The sequence below is a fragment of the Oncorhynchus kisutch genome, linkage group LG18 (assembly GCF_002021735.2).
Source record: "Oncorhynchus kisutch isolate 150728-3 linkage group LG18, Okis_V2, whole genome shotgun sequence".
NCBI lineage: Eukaryota > Metazoa > Chordata > Actinopteri > Salmoniformes > Salmonidae > Oncorhynchus > Oncorhynchus kisutch.
Genome location: NC_034191.2, coordinates 30274426 through 30300206, shown reverse-complemented (window position 1 = coordinate 30300206; position 25781 = coordinate 30274426). Strand labels below are relative to the sequence as shown.

At 42.3% G+C, this 25781-nt stretch overlaps 1 protein-coding gene across 1 annotated transcript; it reads left to right on the top strand.

Annotated features, from left to right (window-relative positions):
* LOC109875542 (TLC domain-containing protein 2-like) lies at positions 1–24329 on the top strand. Its single transcript, XM_020467884.2, has 5 exons — positions 1–259; positions 653–735; positions 5131–5213; positions 19104–19272; positions 20299–24329. Exons 1-5 carry the CDS (start codon positions 81–83, stop codon positions 20538–20540), a joined length of 756 nt encoding a protein of 251 aa, XP_020323473.1. The 5' UTR covers positions 1–80; the 3' UTR covers positions 20541–24329.
* The last annotated feature ends 1452 nt before the right edge of the window (positions 24330–25781 follow it).

Sequence of the window (25781 nt, the reverse complement as noted above, 5' to 3'; positions counted from 1 at the left end):
AGCAGAGACTTCAGCGCGCGAATTTTCAGACGTTGAATTCTTCAAGTGGAGAAAGACACAGACAGGAGTTGGTCGTGGCCATGGAGTTGAATTCAGTGCTTTTGACGGCGGGTGGCTCTATTGGATTTTTTAAACTTGTCAATTGTGGTGTCAGTAAACTCCCTATACCCGAGTCTGCGTGCAGAAACGCCTGGAAATGGAGAAATGTATGCACATCTTTGACACACAGTCTGATAACTGGGATATGGTCTGTACTGTGGTGAGTCGTTTTCCACTGCCATGATGCTTAAAATGTAAAGATACATTGTTTTCAATTAGCCTACTGAAAGCTTATACGTTACAGACTAGTAACTGATATAATAGGTTTTATAATACATTTTTATGTTGATTTTTGTCGGATAAGGTAACGGAATAATGTGGACAATGTTTTGTTCTGGACTGAATTGTGAAATGTTAAATCAATGAATCTATGGTCATATAAAATGCTTCAGATTCTACTTTTATCTAGCCAACACATATTTTCACTATTCTAATTATGTCAATTTCTCTCCCAATAAAAAAATATATATATTTCATTGTTTTGAATAAAATATCAATTTGAATTGCTTTCTGCTTATTATCGCAAATGAATTTGTCTATTCTTCCCCTACAGCTTTTTCGTACACCCACAGATGGCCGAAGATTTGATAGGAACCCATTCTGTGTTCTCGCATGCGTTGGTTTCTGTATCAATCGGTGAGTGTGTGTGGATGGACAGAGGTAAAGGGAAGGGGTGTGTGAGCTTTCCACACATAGCCACAGGAAGTAGGTGTGCTGGAGGTGCTGCAGCTCCCCCTGATAATTTAAAATAATTTTGCCAAAATTAGGTTATAACAAATCATTTCCCCCAAAATGATATTACTCCTGTTTAAACAGACACGAATCAAATTATTCAAAATACTACACCAGAGAGCTTAATTTAGCTACAGAGGGTCAATAGCTTCTAAAAAAAATAGCAGTCGTTTAAGTTTTATCACAGGCACGTACAGTTGGGAAGGCTGCAATTTGACCAATACACCCTCCAAATATTGAACAGCTTGTTCCGTTGTGGCCAACGCGGACTGATTGAGACAAACACATGCAGGCACTCACACACGCTAGCACACGCACTATACACACACGTATATTTTTATATTGTTATATGGTGGTATTATACATTTTTTTGTAAATATGTAGTGGGTTAATGATGTTATTTGATGTACTTTTATTAAGAAAAGTGTTTGTTAATTGTGTGATGTGCCTTAATGTGTCTGGACCCCAGGAAGAGTAGCTGGCAGCAGCTAATGGGGAGTTTATTTATAGAGTGTGCGACTCTATTTATTTTTATAGCAGCTAATGGGGAACCATAATAAATACAAATCGATTTTGGAACTTTGACTGTTAAACTCATGGCTACACTAGCAATTTCTGTCAGTCCTGACTTGAGTGGGAACTGCCATCTATTAATTATATTTCTGTGGTTGGTTACGGCTGCCAGTAAGCATTTCACAAATTTCAAAATACATTCACGAGAAAAACGTGGCCCTACCGTTTGGAAAGCAAATGCCTACGGGTGAAAAGAGAATACTAATCTGTCTGTAGAACTTTATTTCTCAACTTTTGAGCGATTCTGAGCGAACAGCACTGCTTTTCAAAGTAGTTTATCTTGAGATATTGGCACAAGCACATCAGCAGTCACCGGTGAGTAGCCTATGCTTCATCTTTATAATTGAGTCAGTTACTGGACAGTTTATTTTGTACCCTACTGTAGCCTATACTATATATCAGGGTTTCCGTTATGAAGATTCGTCGCCGGACAAATTTACCGGTCATCCATTTGCACTGGGTTCATAACCTATTAGGATGCCCACCCACGCAGCCAGCACAATCAATATATATATATATATTTTTAATTTTTTTATTTAACTAGGCAAGTCAGTTAAGAATAAATTCTTAATTACAATGATGGCCTACCCCGGGCCAAACCCAGACGACGCTGGGCCAATTGTGCGCCGCTCTATGGGACTCCCAATATCTTCCGGATGTGACGCAGTCTGAATTCAAACCAGCTACTGCAGTGACGCCTCACTGAGGCTCAGGAGCCCTAAACGAGGGACATTAGCCAAATAAGCCAAATTTACATGACGTTAAAAACAGCCTATAACAACTTACAAAAACACTATTCCTTGTGTTTCCTTGTGGGTTATTACTTTCCTAAAGCAACAATTGTCACCCTCATGGTTCAGCTGTCAGAGATTTGAGCACTAAATGCATCATCGTAAGGGATGCATAAGCCTATAGGCTTAGGCGTCTACTGTGATATTAATATTTAAAGAATAAATAAAAATGAAGAGAAACTTAGCTCTAGCCCCAGAGAAAGAGAGAGGTATGCCGGCGGTATGCTGGCTACCCAGACTATTTGCAACCCCACCCCCTCTTTTACACCACTGCGCTACTATCTGTCATTATCTATGCATAGTCACTTTAATAACTTTACCTAGTAGTACATATTACCTCAATTACCTTGACTAACCGGTGTCCCCGCACATTGACTCTGTACCGGTACCCCCTGTATATACTCTCGCTATTGTTATTTTACTGCTGCTCTTTAATTACTTGTTCCTTTTATTTCTTATTGTTATTCGTATATTTTTGAAATTGCGTTGTTGGTTAGGGGCTTTAATGTAAGCAGTTCACTGTAATGTCTACCTTCACCTGTTGTATTCGGTGCATGTGACTAATACCATTTGTTTTGTTTTGAAGCAGTGTAAGCAACCTTCCAATTACTAGTCCAATGCTCTAACCACTAGGCTACCCTGACCTGCCACCTTACAATGTCTATCTCTCAGGTGATTTGGAACAATACTGTGTGTGTGTGTTTCAGGCAGCCTATACCCTTCCACTGATCCCTCCCCCAATCTCCCCAACACGCTTCATGTGTCTGACAGCTAAAATTGCTCTGTAGAATGAGAATTAAGCCTGCAGCACAAGTCAAACACCAGACCATAGCTTTCACATTTTTAGGAGTCTCTGCTAGATGGACAACATCTTTACGCCAAGCTTAGAGTAAACCCCAGCAGTACAGCTCCTTTAAATATAACTTCCTCTATTTTGACTTTGACTGTAATTGGCTAGTGTATTGTTTCCCCCAATGGCATGAGCCCATTTAAATGACTGCATGCCACGCTATAAACTGCTAATTTATTGGATATGTGCCTTGCTAACAAGGGCTCCAACAAGGGCTCCCTTAGAATTCCAAGACTTGTTAGCATTCTCCCAGAGAATCCAACCCACCCCCGAATGCTGCCTGCCAGTGTTGTTAGTTTTGCCAGAGTTCTAGAATCAATGGAGGGGCATTATGTTGCTTCGTCCCAAGCACCGCTCCGGACCTACCCCCCATAGATCACGTGACCCTAGAATGGGCTGTAGCGCCTGAGAAGAAGGCTGTTGATTTATGCCACAGCAGCCTGCCCGGGTCAAATGCCATATGTAACAGAGAAGGGAGTCAGGGTGAGGAAGGTACGTCCTCTGAGCCCTGCCTACAACAATGTGGCGTGACCATGACACTGAGCCTATAGTATGGTTGTCTCTATCAGGCCACAATGCAAAGCCGGAAAGAGAAAGTATTTCCACTATAGGCAATTTCAACATGGCAGATTGGCCACATAGTGAAAACCCACTATATGTTCGGAGGACATATTGACATCATTTTTTATTTTGCTCTGATTGACCAAACAATCACTAGCCTGGGACTCTGTTTGTGGGCCAAGTTGATGTTGTCAGGCCAAGACAACAGTGTTGACATTTTGGAATGCAGAACAGTTACATTAGGTACTCTCCCAGGCTGACCAAAGGTAAACGCAGTGTTAGACACCAAACATGACACTCATGAAGTGCCCCTCTCCTATTCAAAAATATTTTTGTTTTGAGAATCCGTGATCGGTCACAATATTTTCTGATAATAACTATTTCAGTAGACTTCTGTATTATTAGTTACCATCTCAAGAACCAAACATTCCAGGGTTTGGCTGTCAGCCAGTATAAAGACAAGTTGTGTTTGATCGCCATGTCGTTGGACGGTCACTGCCCAAAACCCACAGAACGGAAGAGTTTGGCTCCAGTCCCCATTGTGACAACATATAGAGCTATGCTGCTGTCGTATTTAAACACTTCTCAAAAAATACAACTTTTTCAGCCACGTGTGGTGTTAGACAGGTGAGAGACTGGGGCAGAAGGACAGGGGCAGGGGGAGAGAGAGGGAGAAAGGGGGAAAGAGAGAGACAGAGGGAGAGAGGGGCAGAGAGAGACAGAATCAATCAATCAAACCTTATGAAACACTGTCAGTGTCATAATGATAAGAGAGCCTGTTGGAAGGCCAACTGACAGAGTGTTGGTCACATGCTACCATGGTTCGATAATGTGAACACTTGACCTAGGTTGCCTGTCTTCACTGGTTGTAAAATGGCTTTTCTTTATACACCTCTAAGAATGATAAAATATGAATGGATGACACTTTTTTTAAATCTAATATTATGGCTCCTATTCAGTCAAAATTGATTCCCAATGCACAGTGAGAATTATTTTGGGGATTCAATTTGGATGATTTGGTTAAGTAAACATCAGTTGTTTCTTCAGCGTGTGTTTGTCATATACTGTAGCAACTGAGGATGCTCTCAAGGTGCCCATCTCATCACTATATTTACAGCAGCTTTTTGGTGTTGTCAAATGGATGTCAAATGGAATATGTAGTAGGAACGCAGACTGGGGTTAATTCTTATCTGCCCTAGAGGAGGACCTCCTCCACTACACACACACACGCTCACACACACACACGCCAGACTATCTTTAACTCTTCATTCTTTTTACACCATTCTGAAAGTCTGTCTCCATGGTTACACCCATAGTGGAGGACTGATTAAATAGCGTTCTCTAACTGACATCTTGGTTACCATCCTTGGTTTCGTCATGGAAGCGACTGGCAAGAGGGGTCCCCACTAAATATACTTGATAAGCCAAATGGTCCTCTACTGAAAAAGCCTTTGTTCAATCGATCTCCATTCCTTTGTTTTGGTTCTAAGCTAGAATATGCCTTTTCTATATTTTGTTCAACAGGTTACTTCATCTATGACTTCCTTGATATGGTGCTCAACCAGAAGATGATCCTGTCATGGGAGCTCCTATTCCATCACACAGTGGTAAGTGGTCCTCCTGGTAGCATCTAGGAGGTTTGAGGTACACGTTGTGGACAACCACAGATCTAGGATCAGGTTACCTTACCTCACTCACCATAACCTTGATCATGTATCAGCGGTTAGGTGAAACCTAGCCTAGAATCTCCTGTCTCAACCTTATTATCTAGCTAACACCAGAGAATACTGAAACAGTGCACACACATTTTACACATAAAACTACCACAGTCATTGGCCCCTGTTAGCATACAGCACAGACCAAATCACATTTTATTGGTTGCTTGTACAGTTTTGCAGATGGCATCACAGGTGCAGCAAAATGCTTATCTCTCTAGCTCCAACAACGCAGCAATATATAGCAATACAATAACAATAATCACATAATCACAAATAAAAAGAAGAACAAGAAATGAAGGCGTATCAGAACCTGCCTGTTAACCTTGTCCAGCTAGCATTCCTCATCAGGCTCCTAACCTGTCAGACATCCCCTTGAGGATGTCAACCCCCAGGCACTCCAGTGTAACAGAGGTCTTTGGGCAACCACACTCGCATGACGAGTAAATTTGCCAGAGACCTGATGAGTTGCATTGGCTCCCTAAGTCAATGCCTAGACTTTAGCTTAGCAGGCTAATGTGCTCTTCTGTCCCTCAGAAAATCAGAGTTCTAACCCCATCGGTCACAGTAGCTAGGAACTAACCCTCATTATCGTTCTCTTCCCCATCAAAGCTAGACAGCTCCAGTACGACGTAATAGGCCTCAAATGAGAGCACCTGCTGAAAAGAAATGCTCATTATTCATCATTGTCCTTTGAGAAAAGTGTTCATTGTTTACCAGTGTTCTTGAGAAAGACCTGATGGTCTTGTTCTCATTCCCTTGAGAATGGATGTCTCATCTTTGTAGAATGCTGCTCCAGGCTTTAACTCAGGGAATAAAGTTGCCTGTTGGCAACAGATCTAGGATCAGTTTTTCCCTCTCCCCATCCTAACCTTAACCATTGAGGTGTAAAATGCCATTTCCATGGCAATGCTGAGCTTTTGAAGACTTTTTTTTTAAGGACCTGTTTGGGATGTTGATGTACATTTTTAGATGAGTGGATAGAAGATGATTTGTGTAGGTTTGCACCTGCCTTTCAAGGATTTTGTTGTGTCGGTTTCTGTCTGCCTGTCTCATAGATTTCTTACTTATATACTTAATGTTTGTGTATACCCATCTGAAATTGAGCCAATGTATATGGGCACTTGCCTGTTTATATGTGTGAGCCTCTATAAGTGTGTGTCTCAGTATCTCTCGCACACATGCTGGTGAGTAGTACAGTATTCACACTCAGCCTCTCATGTGTATGTATGACTCACAGCTGACTGTTCCTCGTCAATGTATCAACACTGTCCAGGGCAAGTCCTGCATATCTAAACTGACTGACTGACTGGACTCACCCTGCCAGGCAGCTCCATATCTAAACTGACTGACTGGACTCACCCTGCCAGGCAGCTCCATATCTAAACTGACTGTCTGACTAGACTCACCCTGCCAGGCAGCTCCATATCTAAACTGACTGACTGGACTCACCCTGCCAGGCAGCTCCATATCTAAACTGACTGACTGACTGGACTCACACTGCCAGGCAGCTCCATATCTAAACTGACTGACTGGCTGACTGACTGGATTCAGCTCAGCTTGTCAGGCAGCTCCACCTGCTTCTGGCCCTGGAAGGTTAGTGAACCAGTGTATTTTGGCTCAGTCCCTCCCTGGACTCCCAGCTCCCTTGATGTCTCCCTATGGTTCTCATCCTTTCCTATCCCAGGGCCAGCAGCCAGCCAGTGAGTCCCCCATTCTGAGGTTTTGTTTTTGTTGCTCTTTGCTCCTTTTATTTGCTGGAAGCTCCATTCAGGACAGGAGAAGGAGGAAGTCTGGATGTGTGTTGACAGACCGCCCATGGCTGTGGCCTAGGAGGAACTATGACTTCCACTTTTCCTCTCCTTCTCTCACATCCTCCCTTTTCTCTGTGTTGTGATCCCTTTCATTTCCCCGCTCCCATCCTCTCTTTTTCTTTATCTCCTTATCAGTCTTTCTATATTCTCTCTCTCCTTCTCTCTTTGCTCTCACCCTCTCTTTTCCTCCTTCCATCTGGTGTTTACTGCTGGGGTCTGGTCCTGGCACTAATAATAAATAAGAACATTGTTTTGTGATTTTGGGGAGAAGTAAAGGGAGAGAAACTCTCTTTCTGAATCTGAGATCTCAATGGAGCATTTTGTTGGTCTTTGCTATTGTCTTGTTGACTATTTCTATGGTTTGCGGCAAAAACCACCTTAGTTTGGCATACCCCGTCCCCATCCTCTGAAAGTAATGTTGGTTACAGTCAGTCACTCACTTTGTAATCCAGTATAGGGGTTTCTCTGAAATGCAGACTTAACAACACTAAAGACTCAAGCTAAGGAACGTCCCTAAAGAGTTAACAAGGAAAAGTTGTAGTAGTAGTTCCAGTAGTCGTCGACCAGGGTTCATATTCATCAGGGCAAATCGTAAAATGGGTCAAAACGATGTGCAATGGAAAACATAAACTAAGGTTTCTTATTGGACTAGTTCAGATAGAAGGCTACCTCCCAGTTTCAGCCCGTTTTCTACCATTTCATGTCTAGTGAACATGACCCAGTCTTAATAACTGGGGGTGGATAAGCTGTCAAACGTTCCATGGAAACTTGGGGATTTTTTCCACTTAAGTGGAGCTTGCTGGGTAAGAAAGGCGGGAGTTCTCTTACAATGACATATGGGTACACCACTGGCAGTTTTACACAGAGCAACACAGAGTCCCCTAGTATAGCCACTGACCCTTCCTTTCCTTTGAGAAACTGTCTGTGGCAGAAATAGGGCACCTGTAACAACACAGCACTGCCCCACTCAGATCTGACTGAGAAGATACTGTAAAATATGTATGAAAAAGCATAATGAAGATTCATAACAGAAGATATAAGGGCTTTATAAGTGTCTGGAAACAGAACGAAATGGATAGACATTCTGACAAACACTAGATTTGCATTTTCAGAACTGTAGAAGTTGTCAGGGACGCTTTTTGTTTCTAGGGGATTTTCTCCTGTAGTTTCAGTAACATTTTTGGAGCTGCCACTGCCCTAGACTGGGTTCATGGAAAAACAAGGAATCATTTACCATAAAATACTCCCCTCTCCTCCTCGTGTGCTGCCCCAGTTGGCCATGATATTTGGAAATATTAAGGTTGCTATGAACAAAGGTGAGTAGATGCTAGAGAACTGCTGCAGAAGTTAATGAAAAAAGCATTTTGAAAATGGCATTGCATCTAATACAGTTCATTTAAGATATGTAGATCAGCAGGGAAGATGTCATTTGACTCAAGTTGCTTTTATAATTGAACTCTCTATTGCTACGCTCTCAGTTCAAATGTTCTCTCACTGTCAGATGTTTTTGTGTGTTTGCCATTTCCCTCATCCCTGTCTCGTTACGCATAATTGAGTTTGCTTATTAGTAGTGCTTAGGGCTGGAAGGGAAGTGAGTGTCATGCGCTACCCTCTAACTGACATTTACTGCTGTGTTCCATCTTTGAGATTTACTATGTTATCTATTCCCTTACATTCTGTATGTGCCCTGTCTACCACTGCTGCCATATCGGGAACCCAGTCTACCCTCCCTCAGGTTCTCTAACCCCATCTCCATGCTTAGTCTATTCTCCATTTGAAGGGTCATAAAACACCAGCCTAAAGATATGAATGGAACTCTGTTCAGTTGACTACAGTGATGTTTGATATAATCAGGCAGTATTGGAGAAGCTAGAAGTTTCTACTTGTTCCCTGTGAGAATGTAATGCGATTGGATCCATGACTTAGGCCTAACTTGGAGACTCCGTGTTCTACAAGAACTTCCGCATGGCCGTATTTGGACGTCACCGGTGGCTGTGGTTGTGTCACTGTGGTGTGACGCTTATGGAATGTCATGCCTGCACGCTTCTCTTCTCCTCCTTTCCTCTCCTGTCCTCTCATTTTCTCTCCCCCAAGCTTCTTCTCTACTGTAACGATTGTCGTCGGGAGAAGGAGAAGAGCACCAAGGTGCAGCGTGGTAAGTATTCATAATACTTTTAATAAATACGAATACTTGAACAAAAACCAACAGCACAACAAACGAACAGTTCTGCAAGGTGCAATACACACAAAACAGAAAACAACTACCCACAAATCATAGTGAGAAAACAGGCTGCCTAAGTATGGTTCTCAATCAAAGACAACGATAAACAGCTGCCTCTGATTGGGAACGATACCAGACCAAACACAGAATACAAAAACATAGAACAACACATAGAATGCCCACCCCAACTCACACCCTGACCAAACTAAAACAGAGACATAAAAAAGGAACTAAAGTCAGGACGTGACATCTACAGACCCTGATAGTCCTACTCCTGCAGACCAGTCTTACTCCATGTCCCCTCGTTCTGTCAGATTCCACTGACACGCAGTCTAATATGGCCGCAGTACAGCAGCCGCCAAAGCTGTGGTACATGCCATGCGTTCTGCTTCGTCATTCCAACATTTTTGAACATTCTCAACCCCCTGCTCTCTCTTATGTGTACTCTAAAAGCAAAACAGCATGTTGAGTTTTAATATCGAATTTGTAAATTCCTTAACATACATTTCCGTAATGTGGTTTGTTTTGTTTGTTAAATTGTGGTTTGCTTTTCACAAACCACTTTAATGTCCCTGGACTTGAAGAAGCAATGCCAGCAGGAGCAATTTCATTTGTATAGCAGGCTGCTGAATGTATTTGCAAAATAAATATTCCAAAAAACTTAATGTGCTCCACACAGACACTCCCATTTTGGCCAGGGTTCTATTCTGTGGGTTGAGGAGCCAGAAGGAATACCGCTTGCTGTTTATTCTTGCGCAATTCTCATCTCTTTCAACATGTCGCCTAAACATAGAGCTATGAGCTATAACCTCATATGGTGTTTTAGCCCTGCCCCTGCATGAATGTTATTCGAACTTACAAGAGCCAAAGTGAGAACACCAGTTTTGAGTTGGGATGCCATTCTACCAAGCATCCACCCACCTACTGTGTAGTACAATAGAGAAGGATAATGTGATTGAGAGTGAGATTGAGTGTGAAGGGTAGGAACGCAGGGTGAGGGAGAGAACGTGTCTATAGATTCTTGGCAGGAGAGTCGTGGTGTGTTTTGCGGAGCAGGGAAACACTCCAAAGAGCACCTGGTGTGTTTCCAGACAGGAGACATCTGGTCTCCACATGAACCCCCTCTCACACACACTCAGCCCAGCTGTCCGCCCCCATATCCCCTACACCCACACAGTCAAAACATCACTCCATCCCCCACGAATCCACCCACTCAAGACAGCCTCCGCCCCTTTCATCATTTAGCTTTCCATTCCTCAGTGTTGTTCTATACAGTAAACCACTAACCCAATGATACCATCCTATCTAAGGCCCCTCTCATCCAACATCCATACATAGATTGAACCACTCACTTAACTATAAACCAGTCAACCATAAAACATGATGAGTAAAGTTCTCAAAAATGCAAGTAAATACATTTTCTTGGAATTCTAATAACTCAACAGTGAACTGTAAACATGTTGTTGTACGCTGGTATTGGACAGAAACATATTTCTTGTGCTTAGGGCCTAACAATAAGAATGCCAACAACGTCCCCTAGAGAAAAAGTCCCTGCGAAGTCATGATGTCCCTACATTGTTATGAAGTGTCCACATTGTCAGAAAACCCCCACATTGTCCCCTCATTGTCATGACAACACCTTCAGTTCCAAAGGTTGGGCAGGAAATCCAGATGTGCTTAAACAGAGCGACTGTTGTGAGACGTTGACATGGCAACCAGGAATGCGGTTCTTCGAGGAATCTGCCCCGTTTAGAGACCGTAGAGTCAGGCTCAGGGGGAGGAGAATGAGGGAGTTGGTCTTTACTGACTTGAGGAGGAATGGTCTCTAATTGTTTTGTGTATGTCCCCCACCGAGAGAGATCCCTCCCTGACTTAGCTGCCAGCTAGAAGGATACCTGGGAATTCCAAAGCATGCACGTCTGTGGTTTTCCAGCAACTATGGAATGTGTGTAGTCTTGGGAGGAGAGGATGTACTCAAAAGATATCCCAGATTCCAACGTGTTTAAGGGAATTCCTATATTTAGCTCCTAAGTATCCATAGGATAAGTGTATTGTTTCACTGCTAGTAGTGTACATTTACAGCCAAGGGGTCACTGAATAGTGTAGGTACATTGTTTTTAAAGAAGCTTCTGTACTAATCAACATCTAGAAGAAACAGTTAGGTGAGAAATAGTGAGGTGAGTCACTGCAAAAACACACCAAAACCAATTCACACTTCCACACCTATTGCCTGGCAACCACTAGTGAGGACTAGTGACTTGATTATGAATAATGTCACAGCAACCTCTAAACATATTCCTTGACACACTTTGTTTTTCTTTTACCATTACTAACCTTGGATACACACCATACACGTAATGTTTTGGGTTTTCCTAACTCTATGGTCGTCTGTTTAACTTTAGTCTTGTGACATTGACCCTGGTCAGCCCTAGAAGCGTCATCCTAGTATCTACTACTGCGGATGTGTGTTATTTTATGTAATGTGGATGTGTGTGTTTATGTAAGCTTGTGTGTATGTGTCACGACCGTCGTATGAAAAATTGGACCAAGGCGCAGCGTGAGTGGAGTTCCACATTTTAATGATAGTGAATTTTCCAAAACAACAAAGATATAACAATCGTGCAATACGTAGCGCACATAGGCACTCACACAAAACAATATCCCCCATAGCAGGTGGGAAAAAGGACACACTAAGTATGAGCCACAATTAGAGGTAAAGGTTATCAGCTGCCTCCAATTGGGAACCATACACACACCAACATAGAAATATAATACCTAGAAACACCCCTGGTCACGCCCTGACCTATTACACCATAGAGAACACCGAGGGCTCTCTATGGTCAGGGCATGACAGTATGTGTATATGTGTGAACATGATGGTTCATACACGTATCTTTTACGTGTAGACTTTGACCCCTCGCTACACTCCCGTACTGTACATAAAACTTCCTCTCCTGAACCACACCCTGGCCCTGCTTTATACAAGACAGGACATCTTCCAAAGGCTTTCCCATTAGTTCCTTACCATAGACTTGCCAAGCCCATTTGCCAAGCCCACTTCCCTTACTCGAGTCCAGTATTGACACGTTGCTATCAGTGTAAATGTTTGAGTGTGATGGGGGGGGGGGGGGGGGGGGGGGGGAGTTTACCAGCCTGGTTGTGCAACCCAACTTTACAGTAATAGCCTTGTGTGGGTTTTTCCTCATAAAAAACATTTAGTTAGGAATACCTGTTACCGTTTTGATTCTTAGAATCATGACTAGTGGAGATGACACAGAACTCCTGCTGTTGTTATGTTCTTCATAGTCAGAGGCCACTATATTAGACCACCCACCCTCTGATGTCATCCCACTCAACCCACTCTCTTTAATCATTAGGCTTGTGATAAAATCACAAAAGCATCAAACACGTAACACCCCATTTTGGGTTTGGCATGCTTATTGAGTGTGTGTGAAGTTTGTGTGCATATGCATGATAGTATATTGTACAGGGAGTTAGGGTCTGAGTGTTGTTTATGCCTTCCTGTTATATTTAGGCCCTGTGAGGAATTTGTGGGATGCAGTGACACTACCTGGCTGCCTGGTCCCTGTCCCCATGTTTACATTACCCATACTGCACTGCCCTGAGGAGTGGCCATCAAAGGCTGTTTACCTTCACCTTTGACGCTGTGATGAGACACATTAAGATTTGGTGTGAGGGGGTGCTCGGCAAATAAAATCCCAATTTATTGGTCGCGTACACAGTTTTGCAGATGTTATCGCAGGTGCAGCGGAATGCTTATGTCTATAGCTCCAATATCTCGCAATACAACAACAATACACACATAATCCAAAAGTAAAAATAAATAAATACTAGAAATGAAGACATATCAGAATGAGCAATATCAAAGTCCGGATATAAACAAATATATGTATGTGAATGGTATGTATAGACCTGGGTTAGGCAACTAGATTCAGCCGCGGGCCATTTTTTTGTCCAAGCAAATGGTCTGGGGGACGGAAAATTATAATTTAAGCCCAGAAAATTGACCACAACTAAGCCCCAAAAAGATATTTATTATTTTTCAAACAATCTTTTCATACCTTACATTCTCATACCTTACATTTTTATTTGCGGGAATAATTGGAAACAGATTTACTAAATAAACCTACATTTCAGCTGGTAATTTTGTATTTTGTGACCAAAAACTAAACTTTTTTTATTTTTTACAAATATAGTCACTCGCAGCAGGTTTTGGGCCTCCTGTTGCCGACCCCTGATATAGACAGTATGGACAGTATGGACAGTGTATGAATAGAAAAGGTATGTATGCAGTAGTTATATAGAATTGGCCATGACTAAAGTACAGTATATACATATAAAGTGGGTAACAAGTTATGTAAACATTATTAAAGTGATTGTGATTCCATTTTTAAAATGTTTTTTTAAAGGGCAGCTGTCTCTACGGTGCAGTGTAGAATACCTGGTGGTAGCCGGCTAGTGACCGTGTCAAAGGTGTAGGGAAGGGTACTGGGCAGAGGCTGGCTAGTGATGACTGTTTAACAGTCTGATGGCCTAGAGATGGAAGCTGCTTATCAGTCTCTCGGTCCATGCTTTAATGCACCTGTACTGTCTCCACCTTCTAGATGGTAGTGGTGTGTGTGTGTGTGTGTGTGTGTGTGTAGCGTGTCTTCATTTCATCATTCTGATTATCCTGCAGAACAGGCTGTTCAGGCTGCCAACATTCACTCCGGAAGCCTTTTTTTGTCGAGAGGTTTCAATTCATCTGTAACCAGGGGAACAGGTTTGGTTCCAGGTGTGTCTCTACCGCTCAGAGAGAGGATGAGCTGACTCTGTTGTTCCATTCACACCTGTCTGACATTTTGGTTTCTCTGCTGCTTTATCTTTGTCTGGCATCTTTGCCATGACCTTACAAATCTTAGTCGGAGGAAGTTGCATCTAAAGGCTTTTCTACACCAAAGTCCATTCTATGTTATTCCTACAATTTGAGTATCTATGCCACCTTTGTTTTTATCCTCCGCCTTCGTAGGTCTGCCACTGCTGTGTGTCACCTTGCTCTTCCTGAACAATATCGGCCATCTTGGCTCTATCTGTCCTTTATCTGCCATTCTTTACTGTGGTTGAGGAAATATACACACACACTCACACATACTGTTTTCACCCTTTCTCCTTTATCCAAACCTGTTCAATATACACAAAACGAGAACTCTTTTGAAATTAGGTTTCTACTGCTGATTTTTTGTTTCCGTTTCAAAACGTATTGCTACGTTGTACCCTACTGAACACGACACAGCAGCACATACTGTAGGGACAAGGATAACCTCACCGTGCCCACAGACTGGGTCCCCTGCCAGCAGTCTCATCACCCTGGCCCTGTGCTACCAGCAGCTAGACGTCCAGCCTTACCTTGGCTTAGCAGGGGATAGCCTGCTAATGCTGAATCATTCTAATGGTCCAGGGGGCTGTCTTATCTGTGACGATCCAGGGAAGGGGGGATTACAGTAGCTTCAACCCCAACCAGTGGGGCTCACGGTCAGGCACGGTTTGGGGATTAATCTCCTCTCATGGTTTGATTTGATTTAATTTGGTTGACTGACAAGACCTGGCCAGGACCCAGGCTATGGTCTCTGGTCCTAATCCTACCCCACAAAGAGCCACATGCCTGAGCTCGGGCCTCGTGATGACCCCCTGTCTCTCTCAGGATGAGTTCAGATGGGTCAGTTGGGACATACTCGGTGCTTTGGGACTACCATCTCCAGATGATGCCCTGACTGATTCGCTGGGTCATAGTAAGGTTAAAGGTTTTGTTACTGCCAACTGTTGTATTAAATGGCTGGCTGCTGTATAAGAGATGTACAGTTCATATCACGTGTTTTATAGTAGGTAAGGTGTAAGGTGATATAGTGTGTAGCTTGTGTAAGGTGATACAGTGTGTAGCTTGTGTAAGGTGATAGTGTGTAGCTTGTGTAAGGTGATATAGTGTGTAGCTTGTGTAAGGTGATAGCGTGTAGCTTGTGTAAGGTGATAGTGTGTAGCTTGTGTGAGGTGATAGTGTGTAGCTTGTGTAAGGTGATAGTGTGTAGCTTGTGTAAGGTGATAGTGTGTAGCTTGTGTAAGGTGATATAGTGTGTAGCTTATGTAAGGTGATAGTGTGTAGCTTGTGTAAGGTGATAGTGTGTAGCTTGTGTAAGGTGATAGTGTGTAGCTTGTGTAAGGTGATATAGTGTGTAGCTTATGTAAGGTGATAGTGTGTAGCTTATGTAAGGTAATATAGTGTGGAGATTGTGTAAAGTGATAGTGTGTAGCTTATGTAAGGTAATATAGTGTGGAGATTGTGTAAAGTGATAGTGTGTAGCTTATGTAAGGTAATATAGTGTGGAGATTGTGTAAGGTGATAGTGTGTAGCTTGTGTAAGGTGATAGTGTGTAGCTTGTGTAAGGTGATATAGTGTGTAGCTTGTGTAAGGTGATAGTGTGTAGCTTGTGTAAGGTGATAGTGTGTAGCTTGTGTAAGGTGATAGTGTGTAGCTTGTGTAAGGTGATAGTGTGTAGCTTGTGTAAGGTGATAGTGTGTAGCTTGTGTAAGGTGATATAGTGTGTAGCTTATGTAAGGTGATAGTGTGTAGCTTATGTAAGGTAATATAGTGTGGAGATTGTGTAAGGGGTTATTGAGTGAGTGCCTTCTCACCCACTTATATCAATGATTACAGTCGGTTATTATATGCATGGCTCTGATTACCCACTACCTTCCCAAGACCAGGGAGGAAACTACAATCAGACTTTACTGAAGATCCCGCTCACTAACAACACTCCTCAAATATCATAAAGGAAGCCATGGACATACAAGCATAAACAGGCATAAACACACATACTAGGATCTCCAATGAGTCTGATAAGTCTATTGTCCCAGGAATCATTATTTTTTTAACTAGGAAAGTCAGTTAAGAACAAATTCTTATTTACAATGACGGCCTAGGAACAGTGGGTTAACTGCCTTTTTCAGGGCAGAACAACAGATTTTTACCTTGTCAGATCAGGGATTCAATCTAGCAACCTTTCAATTACTTGCCCAATGCTCTAACCACTAGGCAACCTGCTGTATGCAGGCTTTTTATTTCAACCAGTAATCCATGGTCAAATTCTACTATTTGAGTATCACAGATAGGTAACCAAAATAGTGTCTGAATATCTAAAAGTATTTATGAAATAGGTGATTCAGAAATGTGTGTTCTAATTAACCACGCAGTTGTTCTTAATACATACAGCAAGTGTCTGTCTTGATGTTCAGCCGAAGTGAGAACCAGTCTACACAGTGAGTGCCAAGGATCAACGTTGAGAGACCATACAAGACGTAACAGAGAGAGCTGCTAGGTGATAGATAACTACAGTATGTAAACAGAATCCTGGCCATGAGGTCTCTTATCAGGGCATTGTATAAGGCTATTATTTGACCTCCACGGTTCCTGTTTTGAGTGTCCCTAAGAACATGTCTGTTTGTGTGTGACCAGGAGGAATGATCAGACAGCTTGAGGTTTAGTGTGAGTGTGTATATATAAGAGACTGGGGTGTTTACCTGGGGCTTCTCTCTGGGGAGAGAGTCACACACACCTTATTGACTAAGAGCAGCATGTGATTAAGGCCTCTACATTAGAAAACAAGGGGAAGATAGGACATAGTACTGTATCTCATGTCAGTGCTGGCCTACTGGTAGTCTAGCTAAATAGGTGTTATTATTCAGACATGCTTGGACTTGAGTTGCTACATGTAAGCGTCTCATTCTGTCTTTTTATTCCTGTTGAGGGGGTTGCCACTAGCCGGTGTGTGTGTGTAACGGATGTGAAATGGCTAGCTAGTTAGTGGTGGTGCGCGCTAATAGCATTTCAATCGGTGACGTCACTTGTTGATGTGTGCAGAGGGTCCCTGGTTCGAACCCGGGTATGGGCGAGGGGACGGACTAAAGTTATACTGTTACATGTGCTGACCTTTAGACTAGACCCCAGTGTGTGTGTGGTGCTGTATATCACATGACCATTTGTCAGTTTAGGGATGGCACCTCCTCCGTTGACTTCAGCCTCACCCCTGGGGCCACACACACACACACTCACACACTTAAAGCCTCCCATTGGGTCCTGCCTAATTGTTAAGCTCAGTCTCACAACCAAGCCATTGAGGATGTTTGAACCGTTGTGCTTTACATTGCTACATTGGTGTGCCAGTAACTGCTATGTAACATGGTCTACAGTTAGTTCAGGGGGGCTAAGGCTGCGTTTCAATTGGCACCCTATTCCCTATGTAGTTTGCTACTTTTGTGCACAAGCATGTAGTGCACTATATTGGGAATAGGGTGCCATTTGCGAGACAGATTGAGTAATCCAGTGCTTTGAATGGAGAGTAGTGACAGTGTGGAGAAGGTTAGGGTTAGTAACAGTGTGGACAGGGTGAGGTCATTGTACTACTAGGGGGTTGTTCTTTCGGAATGGGATATTTTAGGAAAACATAAATCTGCCCTCCAGTCTGCTACAGTAACTAAGTTGGATGTGAGATTTACTGATCCAACTCTGACACACAATACAATACAGACCTTGTAAAGGCAGCTGCAGTCTAATAAAAGATTTTTCAAAAGATTTCCCTGAAGTTGTTGTATCACAGAGCAGTACGTATACATTCATAGTGTCTCTATTGTAGCCTGGCGCTGGGTGCCACCTATTGGTTCTGTTACGCTACTACAACATCACCCCCTGTTACCAAAGACTCACAGATAGAACAATGAGACAGATATTTCACAGGATGTATATGTGAAGCATCTGCTTGGCGTTTCTACTCACTACCAAATATGGTAGTGAGAGGAAGCCCAGTGGCCGGCAGTGGGAGAAGATGGAACAAGATGGATTTTGGCCGACCTTCTGCAAATGTTCTCATCGATGAAACATTTGATCTCAATACAGTTTTCTGTTCCTAAAACTAGAATATGTTAAGAACAGAGTGGACTACATTTTATAGACTTTAATCTTTGCCAAAGTTGTAAAAAATTGAGTTGTTTAGAAGGAGTGCAAAGGCGAATTGAGTTATTGCATATGCACACTTCACAGAGTAGGCGTTCCTTAACGGAAATATGCAGATGTATGCTAGAACGGGCTAATAAGATCTCGCTAGCTTGTGCTTGGCTCTGCCCACCTCCTTGCTTGTTCTGCCCACTATGACTCATTTGCTCACATTAGTTATATAAATCTTTGACTATCTGATATGCTGTAACCTCACTGACATTAAATTCATAACCATGACCTTGCAGATGTTTGATAAGCATGATGACCTTCCTCAATGTAATTATATAGTGTTTGACGTTCAGAGGCATGTATCAAATAAAGGAAAAACAAACAAGGGCTTGTTATGAGAATCTAACTATGACATTTTCCTGGAAATAATACAATATTTATCATAAAAACAAAGGCTGTAGTGTTGTGAGTCAGACAGAGATGGTCTTGCACCGTTGTTAATGTGGTAGACATGACCTAAGTCATGAGATCCCAGTCATCCCACTACTACCTCATGAGATGATGGTTAACCATGTGACTTCCAGGTAGAAGAGTTAGTTGTTTTTTTGTTATGTTATAGGACTCGTGAGTTGACTTGGACTCAAAGGCTCGAACTTAGGACTTGAGTCAAACTCTCGACTTAGGAACCTGAATACATCACTGCCACTAAGTGACTAACTTTCTCTCATTCTCTCTCTCACTCTTCTTCCTCCAAGGTGATCAGCTGTTTTGGCATCGCCGTCCTGACCGGTCACTACGTTGGCTTTGCTGTGGTGGCCCTCCTGGTTGAGATCAACTCTGTGTTCCTCCACCTGCGCCAGATCTTACGCATGGCCAGCCTAGCAGCGGGCGACCTCTACCGCATCAACAGCATGGTCAACCTAGGTACTGTCATGTTCATAAGGTTTCAATGATGAAAGTATATTTTTAATGAACAGCTAGCTTTTGCTAGTCATTATCCATAGCTTCACATCATGAGTTGCCATGAAGGGGTTTGTTTACATGACGTTTCAACTGTTGTAAAGCACTGTTGTGAGTAGATTATACAAATGTTAGCACCATAGAATTACATGCAGAATTACAGATATACTGAACAAAAATATAAACGCAACATGTAAAGTGTTGGTCCCATATTTGATGAAATTTTGGGTACAAATTTGTTTGCATCCCTATTAGTTAGCATTTCTCCTTTGCCAAGATAATCTACCTGACTAATGTGGCATATAAAGAAGCTAATGATCATTACACAGGTACCCTTTGTGCTGAGGACATTAAAAGGCCAATCTAATATGTGCAGTTTTTTCACACAACACAATGCCACAGATGTCTCAAGTTTTGAGGGAGCATGCAATTGGCATGCTGACTACAGGAATGTTCACCAGAGCTGTTGCCAGAGAATTTAATGTTTGTTTCTCTACCATAAGCCGCCTCCAAAGTTGTTTTTTAGAATTTGGCAGTACGTCCAACCGGCCTCACAACCACAGAGCACGTGTATGGCATCATGTGGGCAGGTGGTTTGCTGATGTGAACAGAGTGCCCATGGTGCCGGTAGGGTTATGGTATGGGCAGGCATGAGCTACGGACAACGAACGCAATTGCATTTTATCGATAGCAATTTCAATGCACAGAAATACCAGCCGGCAATTTCAATGCACAGAAATAACTGTCATCATGACGAGATTGTGAGGCCCATTTTTTTTTATATATCTGTGACCAACAGTCATGGGGAATCCATACATTTATTTAAATTTACTGATTTCCTCAAATGAACTGTAACTCAGTAAAATCTTTGAAATTGTTGAATGTTGTGTTTATATTTCTGTTCAGTATAGAAATACATATAATTTAATAAATATATGTTCTTGGCGCTAAGACGTTGTGCTGAAAGTAACAACCTGCATATCATTCCAGGTACCTACGTGGTGTTCCGGATCAACACCCTGGCCTGGATGACCCGCTGGCTGGTCCTGAACCGGGACAACATCCCCCTGTTCAGCTACACAGCTGGGAGTGTAGGGCTTGCCGTCATGACCGCCATGAATATAGTCCTCTTCTACCGCCTGCTGAGGTCTGACTTCCTCAAGAGTAGTGCACCCATGCCCACAGAGGTTAAAGAGAGTAGAGGGCAAGGAGAGGGAAAGAAGGAGACATAGTGTGGGATAATCTCTCTCCTGTTTTGGGGTACAGGCATTTACAATTCACACAAGTCCATTGAATGATAGCCAAAAATACACGTATGTATAAAATATACAATTCTACTATTCATTACATTTGATGTTTTACAGTGCATTCGGAAAGTATACAGACCCCTTGACTTTCGCCATATTTTGATACGTTACAATCATATTCTAAAATGGATTACATTTTTTCCTTATCAATCTACACACAATACCCCATATGACAAAGCCAAAACAGGATTAGTCATTTTTGCAAATTAATTTGAAAAAAAAACGGAAGTATCACATTCACGTAAGTATTCAGACCCTTTACTCAGCACTTTTTTTGAAGCACCTTTGGCAGCTATAACAACCTTGAGTCTTCTTGGGTATGACGCTGCAAGCTTGGTCCACCTATATTTGGGGAGTTTCTCCCATTCTTCTCTGCAGATCCTTTCAAGCTCTGTCAGGTTGGATGGGGAGCATTGCTGCACAGCTATTTTCAGGTCTCTCCAGAGATGTTCGATTGGGTTCTAGTCTGGGCTTTAGCTGGGCCACTCAAGGACATTCAGTGACTTGTCCCGAAGCCACTCTTGCCTGTGTGCTTAGGATTTTTGTCCTGTTTTCATCTTTGTCAGGTTTTCATCAAGGATCTCTCTGTACTTTGCTCCATTCATCTTTCCCTCGATCCTGACTAGTCTCCCAGTACCTGCCGCTGAAAAACATCCCCACAACATCATGCTGCCACCACCATGCTTCACCGTAGGGATGGTGCCAGGATTCCTCCAGACGTGATGCTTGGCGTTCAGGCCAAAGTGTTCAATCTTTGTTTCATCAGGCCAGAGAATCTTGTTTTTCATGGTCTGAGAGTCCTTTAAGTGCCTTTTGGCAAACTCCAAACATGCTGTCATGTGCCACCAAGAGTCTTGGTAGTTCCAAACTTCTACCATTTAAGAATAATGGAGGCCACTGTGTTCTTGGGGACATACAATGCTGAAAACATTTTTGGTACTCTCCCCCAGATCTGTACCTCAACACAATCCTGTCTCGGAGCTCTACGAACAATTCCTTGGACCTCATGGCTTGGTTTTTGCTATGACATGCAAGGTCAACTGTGGGCCTTTATATAGACAGGTGTGTGCCTTTACAAATCATGTCCAATCAATTTAATTCATCAAAGTTGTAGAAACATCTCAAGGATGATCAATGGAAACAGGATGCTCCTGAGCTCAATTTCGAGTCTCATAGCAAAGTGTCTTTCAGTTTTTTAAATTTGTTTTTGCTTTATCATTATGAGTTATTGTGTGTAGATTAATGAGGGGGAAAAAATAATTTCATCAATTTTAGAATAAGGCTGTAACCTAACCCAAACCTGTGTCTTCTTAAACATGTTGTAAACATGCTGATTAACACTAGCACTAAGAATTGAAGACGTTTATTGGCCAATTCTTATATAAACTAAACACTTGCTACCTCAGAAGTCTGTATGAGCTACATGAGCTCTGCTATCTATGTTGTAAGGGTTCAGCTGTCTTGTTGCCAATTGCAAACCGGTAAAAAGGAAATTGGCCTTTTTATTTGAAGGTTGATGAACTTCACTAGTTGTTCGGTTGTTGAAGTCTTTAATGTTTCAACCAGAAGAATAATAAATCATCCAAATTAAGAATAGAAGTGGCATGTTGGTATTCATCAAAACTGTTTGGTTGCTAACCAAACAACAAGGCTGACTTCAGATTGGGTTTCTCTCTCTCTCACACACACACACACACACACACACACACACACACACACACACACACACACACACACACACACACACACACACACACACACACACACACACACACACACAGAGAGAGGCAACAGCTGCTATGTTAGTCCATTTGGAGATTGCTCTTTAAGTCTAGAGTGTACCTGTCAATTCTAGGTCCACACATTCACCTTGACAACCAAGAGAGAAAGCTCTTCCCACGCCCACCAGCTAATGACATCACTAATGACATCCAGCCCCACGGGCCATTAGGCTGGCGTCTGATGACTCACATGGGGTGGTGGTCATTGAAGTGTTATTACAGATTTGGCCTGAAGGAGGCAGCATTCTCCATAGATTCATAATCTAGGTCAGGGGTTGGGTTCCTTACAGTCTCTAAGGAAGGATATGGGACAGGTGAACTAATCCTGGATTTGTGCCTAAAAGGGCAACTTCAACCTAGAGCTCCAGTCCTGATTGATGTCACACTTTTCCCCCAGCTAACACACCTGACTCCAGTAATCATCTAATCATGGGCCTCCCGAGTGGCGCAGTGGTCTAAGGCATTGCAGTGCTAGCTGTGCCACTAGAGATCCTGGTTTGAGTCCAGGCTCTGGCTGCGACCTGGAGACCCATGGGGCGGTGCACAATTGACCCAGCGTCGTCCGGGTTAGGGGAGGGCTTGGCTGGCAGGGATCTCCTTGTACCATTGCGCTTTAGCGACTTCTGTGCCGGGCGCGTGCATGCTGACACAGTCGCCAGGTGTATGGTGTTTCCTCCGACACATTTGTGTGACTGGCTTCCGGGTTAAGCGGGCATTGTGTCAAGAAGCAGTGCAGCTTGGTTGGGTTCTGTTTCGGAGGATGCACACCTCTCCCGAGTCCATACAGGAGTTGCAGTGATGGGACAAGAAATATGGGAGAAAAAGGCAGAATATATATATATATGTATACAAAAAAATAATTTGAATCCCCTAATCATGATCTTCAGTTTAGAATGAAATGAGTTTAATCAGCTGTGTTTGTTAGGGATGGGAAAGTGTGGCACCACTCCGGCACTTCGGTATTGTTGCGCTGAAGATTTTATAACAAGATGTATTTCTATGTTTTGTTCCAGTTTTTATTTAATTAAATGTTTTTATATTTGTAATTTATTTGTACTCTAAAAAAAATGTGGATTAATTGTCAAGGGTGAATAAAAGTATAAATATGTTTAATGAACACAGTTATCCCTTTGAATAATATTGTTTATACCTTCAGAAGAATTGTTGGTTATGTTGGAGCTATATGGATTGCTAGCTACAGTATGTGGTGTATAAGCTGTTGAGCATTGTGGTGCTTCTGTAACCAGTGAGGTGTTCTGCCTGTTTCCCTGAGTCTAGAACATCCATGAGGGTCTTTTGGAAAGAGACTTTATTCTTTTTGGCTTTTTGCTTATTTTGCTCTCTGACTAAATACATCCACTATTGCAGGGGTGGGCAGTCTTACCCTGCAAGGGCTGATGTGGGTGCAGGTTTTGGTTACATCCAAGCAGTAATTCTATTTGACCAATTCTTGATGAAATAGTATGATGAGAATAGCAAAATTAGATGACCCTACCAATGGCAACACACTGCTATACTGTACCACTATCGACAATGAAAAGACACTAATGATGTTTGATATGAAGCTAGTTAACAAAGAATAATTAACAAGCTTGCTTCAGCTGCTTGAATAGACCTCCCTAACAACAGAGAGTCGATGAAGGGCTGAAGATTTGTCTGTAAAAACAGTCATTTGTTTCCATTCAAAAGTTGCCTTTTTTTGCGAAAAGACTCTTGAATGAACTTCACTTGTTCACCACATATATGTATGTGCTATATTTGTTTATTTTCTAGCAGCTTAACCTTCAGTTGTGATGGTGATATCTGAAGTACTTGCATTAACTTGTAAGCTTTATATTGTGTGCTGTTTTGTAATGATATGATACCAGGAATGACATACTGTTATTGCTATTTGCCATTATAATTAAAAAGTACCATTGTGGCCTAGATGGTTGGTAAGTGTCTGTATATTGTTGTAGTCTTTTGTAACTTTGGTAATAAAGGATACGACAATCCTTACAGTGTTGCATAAGAGGTGGGGCGAAGCCAAAAAACGTGAAGTTGGTCGATCCCCGTCGAGGGAGGAGCTGATTTTTTGTTAAATATATGAGAGTACAACATTCTTATGTTGACCGGAAAATTTGTTGGCACCTTCAGTTCTTGCACATTTTCTCATAAGTATATTTCAACACTCTGCTCAGGCAAATTTGCCAAACTTGGAACCAATCAGAACTCCCATGCCCCTCAACTACAAGACCATTGTACTTGCCTATGGAGCAGCAAGAGGATCTGCCCCTCCCTACCTTCAGGCTATGCTCAAACCCTATACCCCAACCCGAGCACTCCGTTCTGCCACCTCTGGTCTGGCAGCTTGAGGACTTGTGAGGTGTCTGTTTCTCAAACTAGACACTCTAATGTACTTGTCCTCTTGCTCAGTTGTGCACTACTCTTTCTATTCTGGTTAGGGCCAGTTTGCGCTGATCTGTGAATGGAGTTGTACACAGTGTTGTACCAGATCTTCAGTTTCTTGGCAATTTCTCACATGGAATAGCCTTCATTTCTTAGAACAAGAATAGATTGATGAGTTTCGGAAGAAAGTTATTTTTGTCTAGCCATTTTGAGCCTGTAATCGAACCCACAAATGCTGATGCTCCAGATACTCAACTAGTCTAAAGAAGGACAGTTTTATTGCTTCTTTAATGAGAACAACAGTTTTCAGCTGTGCTAACATAATTGCAAAAGGGTTTTCTAATGATCAATTAGCCTTTTAAATGAAAAATTTGGATTAGCTAACACAACGTGCCATTGGAACACGGGAGTGATAGTTGCTGATAATGTGCCTCTGTACGCCTATGTAGATATTCCATTAAAAAATCTGCCTTTTCCAACTACAATAGTCATTTACAACATTAACATTGTCTACACTGTATTTCTGATGAATTTAATTGACAATCTTTTTTTTTCAAAAACAAGGACATTTCTAAGTGACCGCAAACTTTTGAACAGTCATGTACATATTAGCCAACACAGCATATCCTACACATATAGCATACCTTGCAATTCAATCTTCTCTAAAAACAGCTGGGCTGCCCAGCTAGTGAAGTATTTTGAAAAGATGTGCAAGAATTGACATTGCCAACAAACAGACATGTGTTCAGAATACATAAATATACACAATATGTGAAAACCAGCTAATCACTCACTAGGGACCGATCATCTTGAAAACTAAAGCAGATACAATGCTTTGGCCCACCTAGCCGTGTTGAGGTAGAAATGGCCTTAACCACCAAAGATCTAGGTGTATTTGATACCATTCCATTGATGTATTTGATACCATTCCACCAATTCCACTCCAGCCGTTACCACAAGCCCGTCCTCCACAATTAAGGTGCCACCAACCTCCTGG

Coding starts and splice junctions, on each gene's coding strand:
- LOC109875542 (XM_020467884.2), top strand. CDS start 81: ATGGAGTTGAATTCAGTGCTTTTGACGGCGGGTGGCTCTATTGGATTT. Junction 260..652: donor GGGATATGGTCTGTACTGTG/GTGAGTCGTTTT, acceptor CTTCCCCTACAG/CTTTTTCGTACACCCACAGA. Junction 5,214..19,103: donor TCCTATTCCATCACACAGTG/GTAAGTGGTCCT, acceptor TCTTCCTCCAAG/GTGATCAGCTGTTTTGGCAT.